The sequence below is a fragment of the Scyliorhinus torazame genome, chromosome 2 (genome assembly GCF_047496885.1).
Source record: "Scyliorhinus torazame isolate Kashiwa2021f chromosome 2, sScyTor2.1, whole genome shotgun sequence".
NCBI lineage: Eukaryota > Metazoa > Chordata > Chondrichthyes > Carcharhiniformes > Scyliorhinidae > Scyliorhinus > Scyliorhinus torazame.
In genome coordinates this window covers 244,594,820-244,614,350 of record NC_092708.1, presented here as the reverse complement: position 1 = coordinate 244,614,350, position 19,531 = coordinate 244,594,820, and the positions used below count along the sequence as shown (strand labels likewise).

The 19,531-nt window shown below is 49.1% G+C and overlaps 1 protein-coding gene across 4 annotated transcripts in view; it reads right to left on the bottom strand.

The window, feature by feature from the left end:
* The window catches only part of slc8a3 (solute carrier family 8 member 3), an 818,116-nt gene that overhangs the window by 216,773 nt on the left and 581,812 nt on the right, over positions 1 to 19,531 (bottom strand). For 3 of the 4 annotated variants that reach the window (XM_072485824.1, XM_072485815.1, XM_072485845.1), the window contains one exon: positions 10,144 to 10,161. In XM_072485824.1, the coding sequence (XP_072341925.1) occupies positions 10,144 to 10,161 (18 nt within the window). Of the gene's footprint in view, positions 1 to 10,143; positions 10,162 to 19,343; positions 19,448 to 19,531 lie in introns of all 4 variants that reach the window. The other variant, XM_072485835.1, reaches the window with a different exon arrangement.

Sequence of the window (19,531 nt, the reverse complement as noted above, 5' to 3'; positions counted from 1 at the left end):
TAATCATAGTATTGTACCGTACAGAAGGAGACCACACAGCCAACTATACTGGCTCTCTGAAAACGCTACTCTTTCTCCATAGCCCTGATTTTGCTCCTTAAGTATACTTCACTTTCCTTTTGGAAGCTGCTACTGAATCTTTCAAGTCCATTTATGATAACAACATGATGAGTCATACGACCTCTGGATATTTTTCCAATTACCTCAAATCTGTGTCCTCTGGTTAGCAATCCTTCAGCTGGTGGAAACAGTGGCTGGGATTCTCCATTTGAGAGACTAAGTGCTGACGCCGGGACTGAATCACGGGTTTTCTATGACCCTGATAGCGGTGCCAGTCCTGGAACAATTCAGGACATGCTAATGGGCCAGCACTGGTGCCACGTGGAACTAGTGTGATTCCAACCTACGCTGGTTTTGCTGCAGTCGGGACTGGCCCTCGGATTGGCACTCTCACCTTGAACCAGTGCCCCCTTGTAATTGAGTCTTCTACCCTGGGAATAGGCTTCTGACTACTCACCCTGCCTGCACCTCTCATAATTCTGTAGACCTCAATCACGTCTCCCCTCAGCCTCCGTCTTTCCAACGAAAACTATCCGAGTTTATTCAACCTCTCCTCGTAGCTAACACCCTCCAGACCAGGCAACAGCCTGGTGAACCTTCTAGCACTCTCGCCAAAGCATCCACGTCCCTCTCCCACCCCCACCAGGTCGGAGAATCGCCGGGGGCTGGCGTGAATCCCGCCCCCGCCGGTTGTCGAATTCTCCGGCACCAGATATTTGGTGGGGGTGGGAATCGCGCCGCGCCGGTTGGCGGGCCCCCCCCCCCCCCACCGGCGATTCTCCGGCCCGCGATGGGCCGAAGTCCCGCTGCTGGAATGCCTGTCCCGCCGGCGAGAATCAAACCACCTCTCTTACCGGCGGGACAAGGCGGCGCGGGCGGGCTCCGGGGTCCTGGGGGGGGGGCGCGGGGTGATCTGGCCCCAGGGGGTTCCCCCACGGTGGCCTGGCCCGCTATCGGGGCCCACCGATCCGCGGGCGGGCCTGTGCCGTGGGGGCACTCTTTTCCTTCCGCCTTCGCCATGGTCTCCACTATGGCAGAGGCAGAAGAGACCCCCTCCACTGCGCATGCGCGGGGATGCCGTGAGCGGCCGCTGACACTCCTGCGCATGCGCTGCACGGCAAAGTCATTTCCGTGCCAGCTGGTGGGGCACCAAAGGCCTTTCCCGCCAGCTGGCGGGGCGGAAATCAGTCCGGCGCGGTCCTAGCCCCTCAAGGTGAAATTCCAGAGTGTTGAGCTACCAGTCCTGTCCTTCCTTTAACCATGTCTCCCTAGTAGCCCCTCCAGTTAAGGTGCAACCCATCCTGCTTGTATAGGTCCCACCTTCCCTGGAAGATATTCCAATGATCCACATATCTGAAGCCCTCCCATACCCTCGAACAGGCGCCAGGATGTGGCGACTAGAGACTTTTCACAGTAACTTCATTGCAGTGTTAATGTAAGCCGACTTGTGACAATAAAGATTATTATTATTACACCAGCTCTTTAGCCTCATGTTCAACTATAGTATCTCTCTGCTCCTAGTCTCACTAGCAAGTGGCACGGGGAGTAATCCTGAAATGCTTTTTAGCTTACTACCTAACTCTCTGTAATGTCTTTACAGGACCTTGCTGTTCTTCTTGCCTATATCATTTGTACCAATGTGGACAATGCCATTTGCTTGTTTGCCCTCCCGTTTCAGGATGCCCTGTACCCGCTCAGAGACATCCATAACCCTGACACCAGGGAGGCAACACACCAGCCTGGAGTCTCTTTTGCGACCACAGAAGCACCGATCTGTGCCCATGTCTATCGAATCCCCAATTAGTATTGTTCTATTATGCTTTGCCCCCCCATCCTCTGTACAGTAGGACCAGCCATGGTGCCACCGCTCTGGCTACTGCTGCTGCTGTCACCTGATGTGCTATCCCCCCTCATCAGTATCCAAAAGCATGCCGTGGAGGAGAGGCGCGAGACCCTGCTCCCCAGGGTGGGAAGGCGGCTGCCACCCGCAGATGTCAACTGGGCCTGGGCGCAGGTGGCAGAGCCGCCATAGGTGCTGTGGGCCCCACTGCCAGGACCAGGCAGCAGCACAGAAAGAAGCTGCATGATTTCCTCAAGGAGACCAGGGTGAGCCACCACCACCACCACCGTCTCCCTGGCACCAACCCCTGTCGCACACTTCCCACATGTGGCCCCCACCGGGTGGGCCAGTAGGCAGCACTGGGTGAGGATGGCCATCACCCCCAGGCCAGCCAGAGTGAGTCACTACCACTACCTGACACCACCCCCTATCTCACATGCTCGTAGCCCCCAACGAATTGTGATATCCCTACAACATGTGTGCCACCCTCCTCCCAACACCACACCAGAGTGCAATCTAACCATACATCTTGTCTTGCAGGATCAGCTGGCGATCAGTGGCGGGTCCATCTGGGGTTCTTCGCCCTCCCCACCTCCCCTCCCGCCGCAAATCCCGAGACTCACCTGTTGATGAGGCGGGACCTGCTGGTGACCCATGCAACACCCCAGAGCACATGCCCAGGGACGACACTGACTTCTCATCACTGCTATCACCAACACCCTCCACCATCCCAGAGACACTCACCTTGGTTGGGCACTTTAGTGAAGAGGCTCCTGGGGCACTATATGGTGCGCACAACACATGTGCAGCGGTACATCAGGTTGAGGTAGGAACCGTCAAGGGGACGGACGGTCAGAGGGCGGCCCGACCTCAGGGACTAGCAGCTATCCAGACGGCTCCCGGACTTCTGCAAATGGAATTTCAATGTTGGAGATGTAGGCGCAGAGCCAAGGATGACAGGAGGGGGTGTCAGCTGCCTGCAAGGACAGGAGGCGGTGTCGACCATGTGCGCCATCCAGGCCAACACTGCACGGGTCGTGTCCATGGTGGAGGCCTTGGGTGCGAAGGTGTCAGCTATGGGTCAAGATGTCCAAGGTTGGGGAACTCTGTGGGTGGTGACCGACGTACAGGACACGGCGGCCATGTCACAGACACTCCAGAGCTTGGCCCAGTCACAACGGGTCATGACTGTGCATGTCGAGGACATTGGCCTGGTGCTGGCTGACCGGAGTCAGTCCCAGATGGGCCTGACATGGTCACTGTGTGATATGGCACAGTCCCGGAGGGAAGTGGCACAGTCCCTGTGCTCAATAGTCGCGAGCATGGAGACCTTGGTCAAGATGAGAGTGGGCCTCCATGTCTGGCAGCGCCAGGTGACGGCGGAGTCCCCGGAGTTCGCTCCGGCCGTGCCCCCGTCCCAAGGAGTAGCACGGGGACCATCAGGCACCCCCAAGGGAAGAGGAGGTGACGGGCCCGTGCTGGTGACACCGGCAGGAGGGGTGCCGGAACACCACAGCACTTCTGAATCCCCCCCACCTGTCATAGAATCATAGAATTTACAGTGGAGAAGGAAGCCATTAGGCCCACTGAGTCTGCACCCTATCGAAGCCCACACCTCCACCCTATCCCCGTAACCCAGTAACCCCACACTAACCTATTTTTGTTTGGACACTGAGGGCAATTTATCATGGCCAATCCACCTAACCTGCATATCTTTGGATTGTGGGGGAAACAGGAGCACCCGGAGGAAACCCACGCACACACAGGGAGAAAGTGCAAACTCCCCACACAGACAGTGACCCAAGTCCGGAATTGAACCCGGGTCCCTGGTGCTGCAAAGTAACAGTGCTAACCACTGTGCTACCGTGCTGCCTGTCCCTGGTGTATCCGCTGGGCAGTGGGCAGAACAGGTGGCACCATACCACCTGTGATACCCGGAAGACTGCCGGGCCCATCTGCGCCCATTCGTTCCAGAGGACAGCTGCCAAAGGTCGCAGGACACGATTCGCAGCAGGGCACCTCAAATTTCAATGTAGCGCCTGGCGGACCCATAGAAGAAGCGTTAGGGCATGTAAGGTTAGAAAGTTAGGCACCAGTTAAGTAGGCACCAGACAGGTTAGCATTAAGGGTTAGGATACAATGCTTGTATATATCACAGCAAACACCTGTTCATCGACTTCCCAAACTGCCTCGGTCCTCTGTCTGAAGGATGTGAGCGATGGACTGGGCGAGGTGCAGATGATGTGACGTCGCTGGTGTTGGAGATGGAAAAGGCCCTGGGCCCCCTGGACAATCAGAGGCCACTCCTAAGGTCGCCTTGGAGGCGGCAGGTAATCGGACCAGATTTGTGGGGTCGCCATGTGATGGGGCCCACCCGATGAGTGACCCACCACCGCACACAGCCATAGTACCTTCCCCACCCCCCCACCCGGATCGTGGACCCCGCTGCCCCCACCACCCTAGGGGTTCAATGGGACGTGAGATGGAATGGCCAGCACTCATGTAGCGGTCACTCAGGCGGACATTGGAATGTGAAATCCATGTCACCAATCCGCTCTGCAGCCCCTGTCTTATGCCCTCCTGTGATGTCTATTGTCGGGGGCCATGTGATACCCCACCAGCAGGATGGTGCTAGGCTGTGGAAAGGGGATTCAGTGCAGTGCACCACCAACCAGAGCCATGCTTGGTGGCATGTGTGTATGCAGGGCTCACAGGTGGGGCTCGGCCAGGGAGGTGGACCATAGCTATGGTGTGATGTGGCTCCTTTGTGAATGCACTGGTTATGTCTACTTGTCTGGGGGCTAGATGCATGGGGGGCAGGGGGGCAGTAGGCAGGCAGGGCTTGGTGACAGTTGGTGATCTTGGGGGGTGGTCTGGTTGAGGGTGTCACTGGCCACTGGCAGGGCGTCTGACCTGCGAGGGGCTGTGTACCAGGGATTGAGCCAAACACCATGGTATATACGTCTGCTGGTCGGGGCACACTCCGCCGCTCCCCTGCTGCCCTGCAGTGGGGCAACGCCTCGCTTGTGTGCACTGGGGTGTGCCAAAACCTGGTGGGCCCCGGGCTGCACTGGGCCATGTCCATCCCATTGATGGGTCGGCTGGGGTCTGTGGGCTCCTAAGGGGTGGCCTGGCAAGGGGAGGGGGCATACATATGGCTAGTGGCGCTAGTGCACATTTACAGGACATAGTGGGCAGTCAGTGGGTGTGCAGTCAGATTGCTGCCTTTCAGCCGCGGCAACAGTGGTCCGTGCTTGGACATCCCGATCCCGGGGGTCATCCCGACCCCGCGGACCATCTCCTGCTCGCCTGCTGTCACTCCCACCAGCCATGTCAGACGCCCCCAGCCAGCGGCACAACTGCCAGCCCATCATTGCACCTTTCGTAAGTTGGCTTACCTCCTCTCTCTCCATCATCAGCCACAGCACCTGTTTCCCGATACCACAAATGAACTATGTCGTCATCACTTCTACCTGTCGGAGGCTGAGCATCACGGGAGGCCGGAGAATACCGGGTCAGAGCCTTTAATGGTATGCTAATGGCTGTTACTGTATAATTTGCATTTCCACTCCGGTGCGTGACATGGAATGCGTTCATGTCGCTATTGAGGCACCGGAGGCGTTCCGTTGGGCACAATTTTCAGCTAACGCGCGATTTTCTGCCCAATCCCGATTTGCGATTCCGGCATCGCTGGATGAAGAATCCCACCCAATTTCTCCCTACTATTATGTCAAAATTCTGAACAGCTTTATTAACTCACCAAGCTTTGCTCTAAAGAGAACAAACCCAGATATTGTAGTCCAATTTATATAAATGAATCACTGCACTCCTGATATCATTCCGGTAAATCTATTCCGCTCTCCTGCCAAGCCCTGACCTGTTTTCTGCAGCGTCGTGCCCAGAGTTAAAAAAAAAAAATTCACAGGATGTGGGCATCACTGGTAAGGCCAACGGAACGCCATGCCCCTGTGCCTCAACAGAGGCACTGCTGCCTCACAGCTCCAGGAACCCGGGTTCAATTCCGGCCTCGGGTGACTGTCTCCCCGTGTCTGCGTGGTTTTCCTCCGGTTTCCTCCCACAGTCCAAAGATGTGCAGGTTAGGTGGATTGCCCATGATCAATTGCACCTTAGTGTCCAAAAGGCTAGGTTAGGAGGGGTTGCTGGGTTAAAGGGATAGGCTGGTGGCCTGACCCTAGGTAGGGTACCCTTCCAAAGGGTCCATGCAGACTTGATGGGCCGAATGACCTCCTTCTACACTGTAGTGATTCAATGATTCTATTTATTGCCCATCCTGAATTTCCCTTGAGAAAATGGTGGTGAGCTGCCATCTTGAACCGTTGCAGTCCATCGGATACCATGCAGCTTGTGTGGTTGCTAGGCCATTTCAGAGGGTAGTCAAACGTCAAGCATATTGCTGTAGGACTGGGGTCATCACATATAGGCCAGACCAGGTAAAACTGGCATATTTCCTTCCCTAAAAGGGCATTCGTGAGCCAGATGGGTTTTTACAACAATCAATAAAAGCTTCACTGAGTCTACCTTTCAATCCCAGGTTTATTAGTTAATTTGACTTAAATTCCACCAGTTTACGTTGCAGGACTTGAACCCATATCCCCAGGTCATTGGCCTGAGATTCAGGATTACTAGTCCAGTGGAATTACTACTGAGCTACCTGAGGGTGAGGTCCAACCACTGATTTGTGAAGGTTTATCATAACTTTCTTTTTTTTTTTTGCCCCATTAATAAACTCCAGGATTTTTCATGCTCTATTAACAACCTTATTGACATCCCATCACCATGAAAGAGTTTTTTATTTGAAGCCCCAGATCTCTACACACCATTAAAATGTTGTAATTGAGATTATATTGCCTTTCCTCGGGGGCGATTCTCCGAGCCACGCGCCGGAGAATCGCTGCAACTGCGCCACGATGCCCCGACGCCGGCGCGCAATTCTCTGAGGTGCGGAGAATCGGCGCCAGTTGTGCTGTCGCATTTGGCGCGGCGCCAGCCGCGTACCGCTGGAATCGGCGGGGCCGCCGATTCTCTGGCCCGAATGGGGGCCAGAATAGGTCATGCCCGGGCCCTGTTCGCGCTGTCGCGAAACGCAACGGCATTCATGACGGCGCGAACACTTGGCCTCCACATCGGAGAATCGCCCTCCTCATTCCTCCTAAATTCACAATTCTAACCATTGAATAAAATACTATTTTTGATCCCCATCTTTCCGTTTCTAGTACCGATCGCAAATCCTCAGTTGCAAAGGGACCACAGCTGAGCAAAAGTAGAGTTGGAAATTGTTACATCCGGGTCCCAAATTAGTCAAGCTCCAGTTTGTGGAGATGCCGGCGTTGGACTGGGGTGAGCACAGTAAGAAGTCTTACAACACCAGGTTAAAGTCCAACAGGTTTGTTTCACATCACTAGCTTTCGGGGCACTGCTCCTTCCTCAGGTGAATTCACCTGAGGAAGCAGTGCTCTGAAAGCTAATGATTTGAAACAAACCTGTTGGACTTTAACCTGGTGTTATAAGACTTCTTACTAGCTCCAGTTTGAATAAGGAGCAAGAAGAAAATCACCTGGATCATTCCCACTGTCCATGCTCTTGCTTAGAGCATGCACCCCCCCCCCCCCTCCCCCACCCTCCCATTTTCACCAACACTTCCTCTGCTGAAGCCCAGCCTAGAGGTCATGAAGCTCATCGCACACTCACATACTGCTAGGAGCGGCAGTCCTGGCTGGTGCTCCCCACAGTCAGAGAGATGTGAAGCAAGAAATCAAAATCAATTCAATCGGCTCGGCTGGTAGCAAGAGTGCCTTTGGCTTTCGGTATGCATTTCAATGTAGTTCACACAGAATAATTCAACAAAGGAAAGTGCTGCTTTCACCTCAGCCCCTCTCCAAATGTGCATCTCAGGCAGGGATGATATCATGCTGGGTTATGGAATGCATCGCACCAAAACAAGTACAGAGGAGGAGACCGAACGTACTGGCATTAGAATTCATTCACCACATCATTCATTTAATTATGAATTACACAGTGAACAGGCCATTAATCATAGCCTGTCTTATTCCAAACTGTGATCTTCCACGAAAAGTTCAGCAATATAAATCAGAAGGAAACAACACAACGATCAGTGAGGAGGAAGCACAACAGGAGTAACTGATCTAGGAATGTAAATGAAGATCTCAAAATGGATTGAAAACCTTTTGGGTTGGAATTGTGTGGTGCAGCATTGTAACACATATGACATTTCTTTGTCTGCTACTTTAACGCAGCAAGTTTCCCATTTACATTTAACTGATCTGCTACTCAGAGTGCAATTTCAACCCAGTGTGCACCCCTGAATAGCACTATGAGATAAGTCATGAGAATATATGATTGTCCTTAAATAAATTACAATCTTTGCATTTTAGTTATACCATCATGAGAAACGTGTGTTTCGTGGCCTCTGTATGTTGCAGTCACATCTATACCTGTGAGTTAGAGTAGTGAGACCCTATGAAAGGTCTATAACTGTGAGAATACTGCATTGAAACAGAAAATGGAAGTGGTTTCACGAGGCAGTTAGATATCTGGAAGGAGACAGTATTGATCATTATAGTGACAAGTAATGGGCGAGGGCTTGCTCTCGGAGAAAGTTTTTTTTTCAAAAGAATATCTTCAAACACACTTTTTTTACTTTTGGGGAATAGGTGGAAGGATTCCCAGGCTGATTATTAGCCCATTAAACCACGTAATAAACACTCCTTCCATGGCCAACACGCCTTGGCATTGGACTTGAACCCAGAGCTTCCAGTCATAGAATTTACAGTGCAGAAGGAGGCCATTCGGCCCATAAAATCTGCACCTGTCCTTACAAAGAGCACCCTACTGAAGCCCACGTATCTACCCCAGCCCCATAACCTCTACTTAACATTTTTCTTTTTTTGGACACCAAGGGCAATTTAGCATGACCAATCCACCTAACCCGCACATCTTTGGACTGCGGGAGGAAACCGGAGCACCGGGAGGAAACCTACGCAGACACAGGGAGAACGTACAGAATCCGCACAGACAGTGACCCAGCCGGGAATCGAACCTGGGACCCTGGAGCTGTGAAGCTACTGTGCTAACCACTATGCTACTGTGCTGCCCCACAGAATAAAGTAAGGTAAGGTCATGAGGTAAGGACGCTACTGTGCCATAAGACCTCCGAGGAGAAAGTGGACCTGATGATTATTCCAGCTTCTAAAGATTTGAAGCCTTCTATGGTCCATTCCTTATTTTTTCCCCAGCTTTTGCCCTATAGAAACCTGGCTTGTGGAAGCTGATCACAGAATACCACTGACAGCTGCTGGTAAGTCTATTGCCTGGGCCAGGTGTCGGCAACCTGAATAACAAGAAGATTCATTCTTTAAATTTAGTCAATATTATTTCCAGAGTCACAATGGTGTTACTCAAATGCCATCACTAAGACAGACCGGGTGGTAGGCATATTTGTATTTTCAAAAATAAGAAGATGGATTACAAAAAGCAGGAAACAAAAACTTTTACCTTGATGCAATTTCTGCTTTTGAATTTCTTTGGAGAGTTGTTCATTCTCTGAACAGGTTGAAAAAATGTTTTAGATTGACCAAGATCGGGAGCTGCACAGGAGTCCTGAATGAGCTGCATGTGTTTCTGGAACCATATGTTGCAGACCTCTAACCTAGGCCTGGTCACTGTCTCAGCTTAAAAAGGAAGAAAGCTGCCAGAGTATGACAGCAGACTGGGCTTTCACTCTCAGCGGAAACAGAATGAGGATGGCAGAAGCAAATAGTACACCGCCCTCTTCTCAAGCAGGTAGATCCTGATGGCAAAATACCTCACTGGATACCTCCCAAATCTTATCATTCATTTTTTTCTTCCAATTTTACCAAGAAATGGGGGGGTACATTTTTCAAACTTGCATGCCAATGGCAAAATGACAAACACAATCAGAAAATTGGTGGCACTGTGATTATCCAATCCATGTGAACTGCAATGCCATGGTCCACTAGCAGCATGAGATCTCAGTAGATCCCTCCTGTATTCTCAAGATCATTCCCAGGTAATTCCCTACATGAAAGCCATGTCCTAACTTCTGAAGAATATCAACCCTGGCCTTGTGAAAATGAAGTCATTTTGCTGCCATAGCTTGCACCTCCGAAAGAGAATCTCCATGTACATTCATGCAGAGTGGGTTAAAAAGAAATGACATTGGAAAAAAGGAAACTTCTGCTTACCCTGTGCCAACAAGAGTGCTGTGGAAAAAGAGAAGGAAAAGAGAAAACAGATCAAATCTCAGGTTCAATTATGAGCAGCCTTCCATTTCTGCTTGGAACAGAAGAGGTGAAATGGAGCTGGCAAGGATTCTCAGCTCATTTCAGTTTTTCATTTCCCTGGATTGAAACGTTTGACATAATTCAGTTTTTTATTGTTGTGACTTTTGTACAGGCAATATATTTTATTAGCACATCCCAAATGGTGCCTTGAGGATATGGAACAGTAACAGACATGTTTGTTTATTTTTTTTTAATAAATTGATTTTTTTTTTCAGAAATGTATTTATCTTGCCCCATCAATGCAATATGGTTATATCCCGATCAAGGCACAAAGCAAGGGGAATTTATTTTATGCCTAAACTGGGGTATATCTGCTGACTACCTACTAAATGTGTCTGCAGTTACTTTGCAATGCATTCCAACTGCCCTATCGGGAGGGGGTTCCTCCTCTGCATTTATAGAGCACCTTTACTCCAAACTGCTTCACAGGACAAATCAGACAAAAAACTGACACTGAGCCAAAGAAAGAGATATTAGGACAAAATGGCTAAAAGCTTGGTCAAAGTCAGAGGTTTGAAGTGCGTCTTATAGTGCGAGGGAAAACCCGTTGCTTCGGGCCCTGGATGAATGAAGACGCACGGCTGTTAATGGTGGAGTGAAGAAGTGGGGACGATGCAGAAGGAGGAATGCTAGGCTCTTCGAGGGTTGTAGGGCTGAGTGAAGTTACAGAAATATGGTGGGGGAGCGGGGTGATGATTGCATGGAGGGATTTGAACTGAGCATTTCATACTTGATGGACCTAGGATGTCAATGTAGGGCAGTGAGCGCTGATGTGAAGGGTAAATAGGACTTGGTGCAAGTCAGGACACAGGCAGCAGGATTTTAGAAAATCCTAAGTTTACCGTCACTGCACTTGATAGCCATCAATTGAATGGAGCATGATGTGCCATATCAAAATGTAAATCGTGAAATTGGGCCAATTGGTGTCAATATTACACCTGTTATGAGATGCAGAGATCAGGATATCTGCATATTGAAGATGACAGAAAAGGGTCATCCTGCATGTTGGAACTTGGGACACAGGTTTCAATTGGACCAAATTGACATCAGCAGAATCTGAATTTCTAACAGTGCATTAGGAATCTCATGAGCAACTGCTACGACAAATCCAAGGTCCTGTTCCATATCAAATAAAGCATTTCTGCAAGGTCTTCTTAACATTTCTTCTTTTATTAGGAATTGCTTTTTTGTAGCAACCGCTTTCTGTACACAGGGATTAGTTAATGAGCCAAAAAACAAACAATGGGGCGTCAACAGTATCCATTCAATTCAATGTGCACACGCCGGATTTTTAATAACCCAAAATGAAATAAACACATTAGGAGTTAGCCTAACAATACACAGTGTAAAATGGCGAGCCAGTTTTTGCACTCCTTCTCCAGAATGTACCCCATTTGGTAATTATTTAACCCCTTTGGCCACATTTTTAAACAAAGGGAGAAAGCAACAAAAACAAAGTATTTCGAAACCCATTCTTTATCATGCAATAAAAATTTGATTAACGTGAATGTAACGATCTGTATTAAGTTAACCATCACCTGAACAACTTCAATTTACTGTGTTCAGTGAAATGGTACCCTGGGGAGTGGGAGTATGATGCTTGGACATTGCAGGTTTGCCCCATCCAATTATAGACATAGACTTGGAATCCCTACAGTGTTGAAGTAGGCCATTCGGGCCATTGAGTTTGCACCGATCCTCTGAAATAGTACATGGGGGCGCAGATCCTCCGGCCCGGGTGGGCTGAGCGGCTGCTCCGACATGACAGAGTCCCGCCGGCGCCATTCACCCCTGGTCGCTGCCGGCGGGAACTCTGCGGGAAAGATTGGGGGGTGGCCTGTGGGGGGGGGGGGGCTCCTTCACCGGGGGGGGGGGGCCTCCGATGGGGTCTGGCCCGCGATCGGGGCCCGCCTAACGGCGGGCCGGCCTCTCCCCCCCCCCGGGTCTACTTTCTGGCGCGGCCGGCCCCTGAACACCAACCCCATGTTGGCACGTACGAAGTTCCCCGCGCATGATGGCACGGCCCAACTGCGCATGCGCAGGATTGAGCTGCCCCAACTGCGCATGCGCGGCACCCATTTGGCGCTGCGTAAGGAGGCTGGAATGGCGTGAACCGCTCCAGCACCGTGCTGGCCCCCTGTGGGGGCCAGAATAGGTCGTGCCCGGGTCCTGTTCACGCCGTCGTGAAACGTGACGCCGTTCACGACGGCGCGAACACTTGACCTCAATATCGGAGAATCGCGCCTAACTTTCCTTGATTAAGTGGCTCATTGGTCAGTAATCTTTCTTTTTATGAACAGAAACAGTGCTGTAAGTATGCGGCTGGCTCCTTGGCATCTGCAGAGAGAAAGGACACATCAATGCTCGGGCATAGACAGTTCAACTGAACTATCTTTTCCTTTTCAGTACATGGCTTGCACCCAAAATGCTAATCTATTTTTTCCTATTTCAAATGTTAACAGTCTTGCTGTGTAGTCCCAACGTGTTCCCTTCATATTTTGTCTCCTAGGATTTGCGGCATTTAATCTTAGCGTGTTACTTTCACAATTATTCACATATTTCTGACCCTAGTCAATCATGTGACTCTTGAGACCAATAGAGTGAGCAAATGGTCTATTCCAAGCCTTTGGGTTATACGCTTGCTGAGCCAGCTGTTGAGAGCTGACTACCCTTTCTCTCATTCCCCTTGCCCCAGGGGGAGATATCTGCCCTCATTACAGAAGTGCAGTTATAATAATAATAATCTTGAGCAAGGTCTCAGCAGATCAGGGGTTAGGGAGTAGGTAGGAATCAAATCCCTGCTGTGACATTCCACAACAACTTGTATCTATTTATACATACACCAAGTATAAGTATGTAACAAGCTCTACTACCAATAGTAATTATAAATCAAAGAATGGAAAAATACAGCTTGGAAGTGCAATTTAATTAGCAACATGAAATTGATTAAAAATCTGAAATAAAATTGGAACAAAAACATGAATTGAATCTGAAGAAAATTGTTCTTTTTGTAAAGAGGGTATGCTTACTTGCTTATGAGCAGTTCTTGGCCTGAGGTGGTTCTGCTGTTTTGACTTAACCTGAGGACTAAGCTGCAGCAAACCAAACCTCTGGACCTAACACTGCATGCGCTCAGAACTCCAGATAACACGCAAGATAATATCTGCACAAAAGGCATATTGAATGGACTTCTTCAACAATAATTGGTGATCAAGTCATGGCTTATGTGAAACAAGATTCCAAACTCTCAAAGCACTTCTGAGTGTGCTATTTTCTCCCACATCAAATGTTGTCAAAAGTGAACCAAGTCGCAGTGCCTGGTACTCAATACTTTTGACATTGCTTTTTAATTTTTGGAAGATGCACAAACGGTATTGCATTGCAAAAGTTCGGGACTCCCTCGCCTTAGGATATTTTTTTAATGTCACTTTTGTATAGCCAAAGCAATTGAGCGTTGCAGAGTTCCCGAGAGGATTAAAAGATCTGGGGTGGAGAAACACTGTGCATGTTGCATTTTGTACTGAATCCGGTTTGTGTAAATCGCAAGAATGATACTGTTGCTTGGTCAAACCTGCAGAGCCTCCGCTTTGTTGGTAGTTTCTGCCATAGTGAGTCTCAAAGCTTTGCTGGCATGCTTCTTAACCCAAACCAAGATACAATACATTCTCATCATTCAACAGGCAGGACAGAAACAGAACAGGAGAGCAAATAAATGGGAAGAAGTGTACTTAACTGCTGACAGCACTATCACAAGCAAAAATGAAAGTGTTTTTAAAGAAACAGCATCCCCTTTCATAATTTTTATCCAGCATTACATCAGCTGAAAAATAACACCTTGCTGAACCCTAGACTAGAGAGATACTGCTTTTTATTTATCAAGGTGAGGCTGGAAAGGAAAGTAATTTGAAATTTGGAAGCCGCAACTTGAAATTGTTTCAATAGCTCATTTAGCATGTTTAACTTTCAAAAAGTAAACAACATCTAATTTGGCAAAATATTTCGCAGGAGTTTAATATTGTTGAGTGTTTTATTAAACAGCCACAAATATTCCTGGAAATGATCAATGATTTCACGAGTGAATTCTACCCTCTTGTAAGACATAGAAGTAAGTGGACTAAAATTAGTCCATTTAAAACTGGGTTTTGGGTGCTTGATTTACATTTTCAAACTTTCGAGGCAACCCACACACTCTGAAATCCTAGTTACACTGGTGGGGTGAGGTCAACATTAAAAGATCACAGAATATGGCAAATACTGATCTTTTAATCAAGACATAAGTAAGTTGCCTTCAAACAAGTGGTGAAGTAGCTGAAATGATGAGGAGCGAGGTAGGACATCCCTTGTGGTGTGTCAATCTTAGCCATTGTCATGATTTTCAAGCTGCCTTGAATCAGACACATGCCACTATACTGTGACCCCTTGCACTGCCTGTGACACCTCGCACCAAACTGTGACCCCTCGCACTGCACTATGACCCCTTGCACTATACTGTGATCCCTTACACTGCACTGTGACCCCTGGCAATGTACTGTGGCCTTTGCACTATACTGTGACCCCTTGCACTGCACTATGACCCCTTGCACTATACTGTGATCCCTTACACTGCACTGTGACCCCTGGCAATGTACTGTGGCCTTTGCACTATACTGTGACCCCTCGCACTGCACTATGACCCCTTGCACTATACTGTGATCCCTTACACTGCACTGTGACCCCTGGCAATGTACTGTGGCCTTTGCACTATACTGTGACGCCTCGCACTACACTGTGACCCCTTGCTCGTCACTGTGACCCCTGGCACTGTGCTACGACCCCTCGCATTGTACTTCAATCCCTTGCACTGTACTGTGACCCCCCTCTCACGATACTGGTCCCCTGGCACTGTACTATGATCCCTCGCAACCATACTGGGCCTCTGGCACTGTACTGTGAACCCTCACAATTGTACTGTGACCCTTTGCAACTATATTGTGACCGCTTGTAACTATTTGATGACTCTTGCACTATTCTTTGACCCCCCTCGCACTATACTGTGAACCCTCACAATCACTCTGTGACCTCTGACATTTTGTGATCCCTCACACTATACTGTGACTCCACACAATTGTACTATACTGTGATCCCTCACACTATTCTGTGACTCCTCGCACTATTCTGTGACCATGTGGACTATTCTGTGATGCCCCTCACATTATTTTGTAACCCAATTGCATTATTGTGTGACACCCTTGGACTATTCTGTGACCCCTTGCACTATTCCGTGACCCCTCACGGTCTACTGCGACCCATAGCACTAGACTGCGACCTCTCACACTATAATGTGACACATCGCACTATATTGTGCCCCCTTGCGTTATATTGTGACCCCTTACACTATTCTGTGATTGCGATCCCTCAGTCTATACTGTGACCCCATGCACTATTCTGTGAGCCCGTGTACAATTTTATGACAGTGATCGCTCAGTTTATTCCGTGACTCCATGCATTATTCTGTGACCCCGTGCACTATTCTGTGACCCCGTGCACTATTCTGTGACCTCATCTGCGATTCTGTGACCCTGTGCATGATTCTGTGACCCCTTATACGATTCTATGAACCCTGACACGTTTCTGTGACAGGGATCCCTCCCACTATTCCATGATCCCCTCCCACTATTCTGTGACCCTGTGCAATACTTTGTGGCCCGTCACACAATTCTGTGAGTCTCTCACACTATATTGTGATCCCTCACACTATAATATGACCCCCTACAACTATTTTATATCTTCTCACATTTAATGATCCCTCACACTCTACTGTGACACCCTCGCACTATACTGCGATCCCATGCACCATCCTGTTGCCCCTCGCACTATTCTGTGACCTCTCGCCCTATTCTGTGACCCCTCACACTATACTGTGATCCTTACACAATTCTATGAGGGTGATCCATTAGTCTATACTGTCATCCCGTTGCATTGTTCTGTGCCCTGTACACTATTCTGTGATCCCTTGCACTATACTGTCATCCCTAGCACTATACTCGGATCCCATGCACCATTCTGTTGCCCCTCACACTATTCTGTGACTCCCCACACTACACTGTGATCCTTAAACAATTCTGTGATGGTGATCCATTAATCTATACTGTCATCCTCGTGCATTGTTCTGTGATCCTGTGCACAATTCTGTGAACCCTTACACGATTCTGTGAAGGTGATCAATCGCTCAATCTAATCTGTGACCCCTTGCATTATTCTGTGACCCCATGCACTATTCTGTGATTCTCTGCATGATGCTGTGACCCTGTGTAGGATTCTGTGACCCCTGACATGATTCTCTGACCCCTGATACGTTTCTGTGATGGCAATCCCTCACACTATTCTGTGACCCCTCACATTATTCTGTGACCCTGTGCAATATTCTGTGACCTTTCACACTATTCTGTGACCCCCTTCCACGATTCTGTGAAGGTGACCAATCCCTCAATCCAATCTGTGACCCCTTGCATTTTACGACGGCGTCAACAGGCCCCCAGGATCAACAATCCTGAGCCCTACAGGGGGCCAGCACGGCACCGGAGCGACTCACACAGCTCCAGCTGCCAAGACCGGCGTCAAACGGTTGCCGCGGGTCTGCACATGTGCGCTGCGGCTGGCGCGCACTTGCTCTGCGCACAGGCTTCCTTCTCCGCGCCGGCCCCGACGCAACATGGCGTACAGCTACAGGGGCCAGCGCAGAGCAAAAGAGGCCCCCACCAGGAGAGGCCGGCCCGCCGATCGGGGAGGCCCTGATCGCGGGCCAGGCCACGGTGGAGGCCCCCCCGGGGTCGGGTTCCCCCTCCCCCCCACCAGGCTGCCCCCCGCAGGATGGACACTGAGGTCCCGCCGTGTAGGACCACATGTGAACGGCGCCGGTGGGACTCGGGCTTTCTTGGCGGCCACGGCCCATCCCGGGCGGCGAATCGCGGGGGGGTCCGTGTAGAGCGGCCCCCGACTGGCACCGCGCCGACCGCACCGGCGCCAATTCTCCGGTGACAGGAGAATCGGCGGACCGGTGTCGGGGCGTCGTCGTGTGAATCGCGCCCAGCCCGGCGATCCTCCGACCCGGCCCCAGGGTGAGAGAATCCCACCCAGGATTCTGTGATGGTGATCCCTCGCACTATTCTGTGACCTCTCACACTATTCTGTGACCCTGTGCAATATTCTTTTGACCCTTCACATTATTCTATGAGCCCTTCACAACTATTCTGTGACCCCTTGCATTATTCTGTGAAACATCTCAACTATTTTGTGACCTCTCACATTTTGTGATCTCTCACACTATACTGTGAACACCCCCCGCACTATAGTGATCCCTTGATCTATACTGTGACCCAATGTAGTATTCTGTGACCCCTCACCCTATCCTTTGACCTTACGTAGTCTACTATGACCCCTCTCACTGTACTAACCCCTCAGACTATACTTTGACCCATAGCACTACATTGTAATCCTTTGCTAGGCCTCAATAACCCCAAACCAATTGTACTCAACAGACGTTATTTGTCAAGGCTACTTTGAGACATTTGTTGAAAGCTTTGAATTCCTCTGCCTGCTTATTATTGATCCTTACTGACCATTTGCTGTTAATCTCAGGTTACGCATTCTGGTTCCCAAATTTCGTGAGTGTCATATCGCATCAGCAAACTATTAACATCAAAGGAACAGAGGGAGATCATTCAGATTTGTGATTTGGCATCGCTGATCGTTTACCAAGTGCCCCTTTGTGTGAACTAGGCAAACCAAGACTAGGACCTGTTGTAATGTCACTGGAGCCTGTCTTGGGGAGACTGTTTATCCCAGGATGGGCCAATAGCTAGAATCACAGGATTGTACAACATGACTGAATCATTCAGTCAGAGTCTGATTCAGCATAGCTTGGAATTTATGGGCCACTGCAACTGAGGACCCATCACAATGATTGGCCGATGACACGTGGCTGATATTTTCAGTTATTTCTTTGATGGCAACTTAATTACTTCTGGATTAAAAGATCAGATTGCATGGAATAATTTCCTTATCCTGTGATGAGTAATCTCATTCCAGTCTTGACAGAAGAGCACAGTACGAGCGTGCTACTGCTGCCCCTTTGATCGAGCAATCCAAACCACTTAACCTGCTCTTTCCTATCACCCTGTCAATTTTACCCTTCAAGTATTCCAGTATCCACTTTCCTTTTGAAAGTCACTATCAGGTGGGCATACCAGCACAACCAATTACTGTGTAGAAACAGTTCTCCTGATCTTCTCCTGGTTCCCTTATCCATTACCTTAATTCTGTACCCTCCCGCCAGATGTAACAGTTCCCCTCTGTCTACTCGATCAAATACCCTCATAATTCTGGGCCCCTCGCTCGATCTCCCCATAATCTTATTTGCTCCCATCTTCGCGACTCTCTCCAGAAGAGAGAGAATGGAAGGAATGTGAGACAGGGTGGGGAGGAAAACGGGTCAAAAATTAGTACTGTCGTGACGAGTGCAGTCAAAGTCAGGTTATTTTCTTATTAATTTGTGAGATCTGAGTGTCACTGGCAAGGCCAGCATTTATTACCACTGAAACTGTGCATGTAGTTGCAGTCAATTTAAGACAATTAAACACATGCGGTTGCTGCAAGGCCTCTGGGATTGTGTTGGGAGTTAACTTACTTCCTTGTCCCGCTTGAATACTGATTAAAAAACAGTTTGAAGAACACCTTTAGCTGCTCAAACAGAGGGGATGCTGTCTCCTCAGTGACTGGAAAGCAAGATGCAAACCTTAAATTTTCTTTCCAAAACAGAAAAAAAAAATTGATGAATAAAAGAGCAACAGAATTAAGCTGATCACAGGTAAATGAAGACATGTGCATTGCCTCGGGACCTTTGGAGTTCGGCTTACAGAAATAAAGAAGCCTGCTCTTGCCCTGGTGGCAACAGGGCAAAGAGTACAAATCGAAGACTAGGCCGAGGCAATACAGTGCACATCGTCCAGGAGAGAAACAAAAAAAGCACGAGGCATAGATGACCGAAACAGGGTGAGAGCGGGAATACAGGAGGAAAAATAATATATTTTCTCAAAAAGCCATTACGCCTCAGGATCTCACACCTGATATTCCTCGTTTCATCCATTTCGGTTCACCAAGCACAATGAAGAAATGTTCTTGCTTTTCGTATTCCTCATCATCATTTATTTTAACGCTTATGGCTTTCCTGTAAGGATATAAGAAAGAAAATGTACAATGGGTTGCTACAAAACCACTGCAGTCACACATGCGATTTTATTTTGTAAACTTG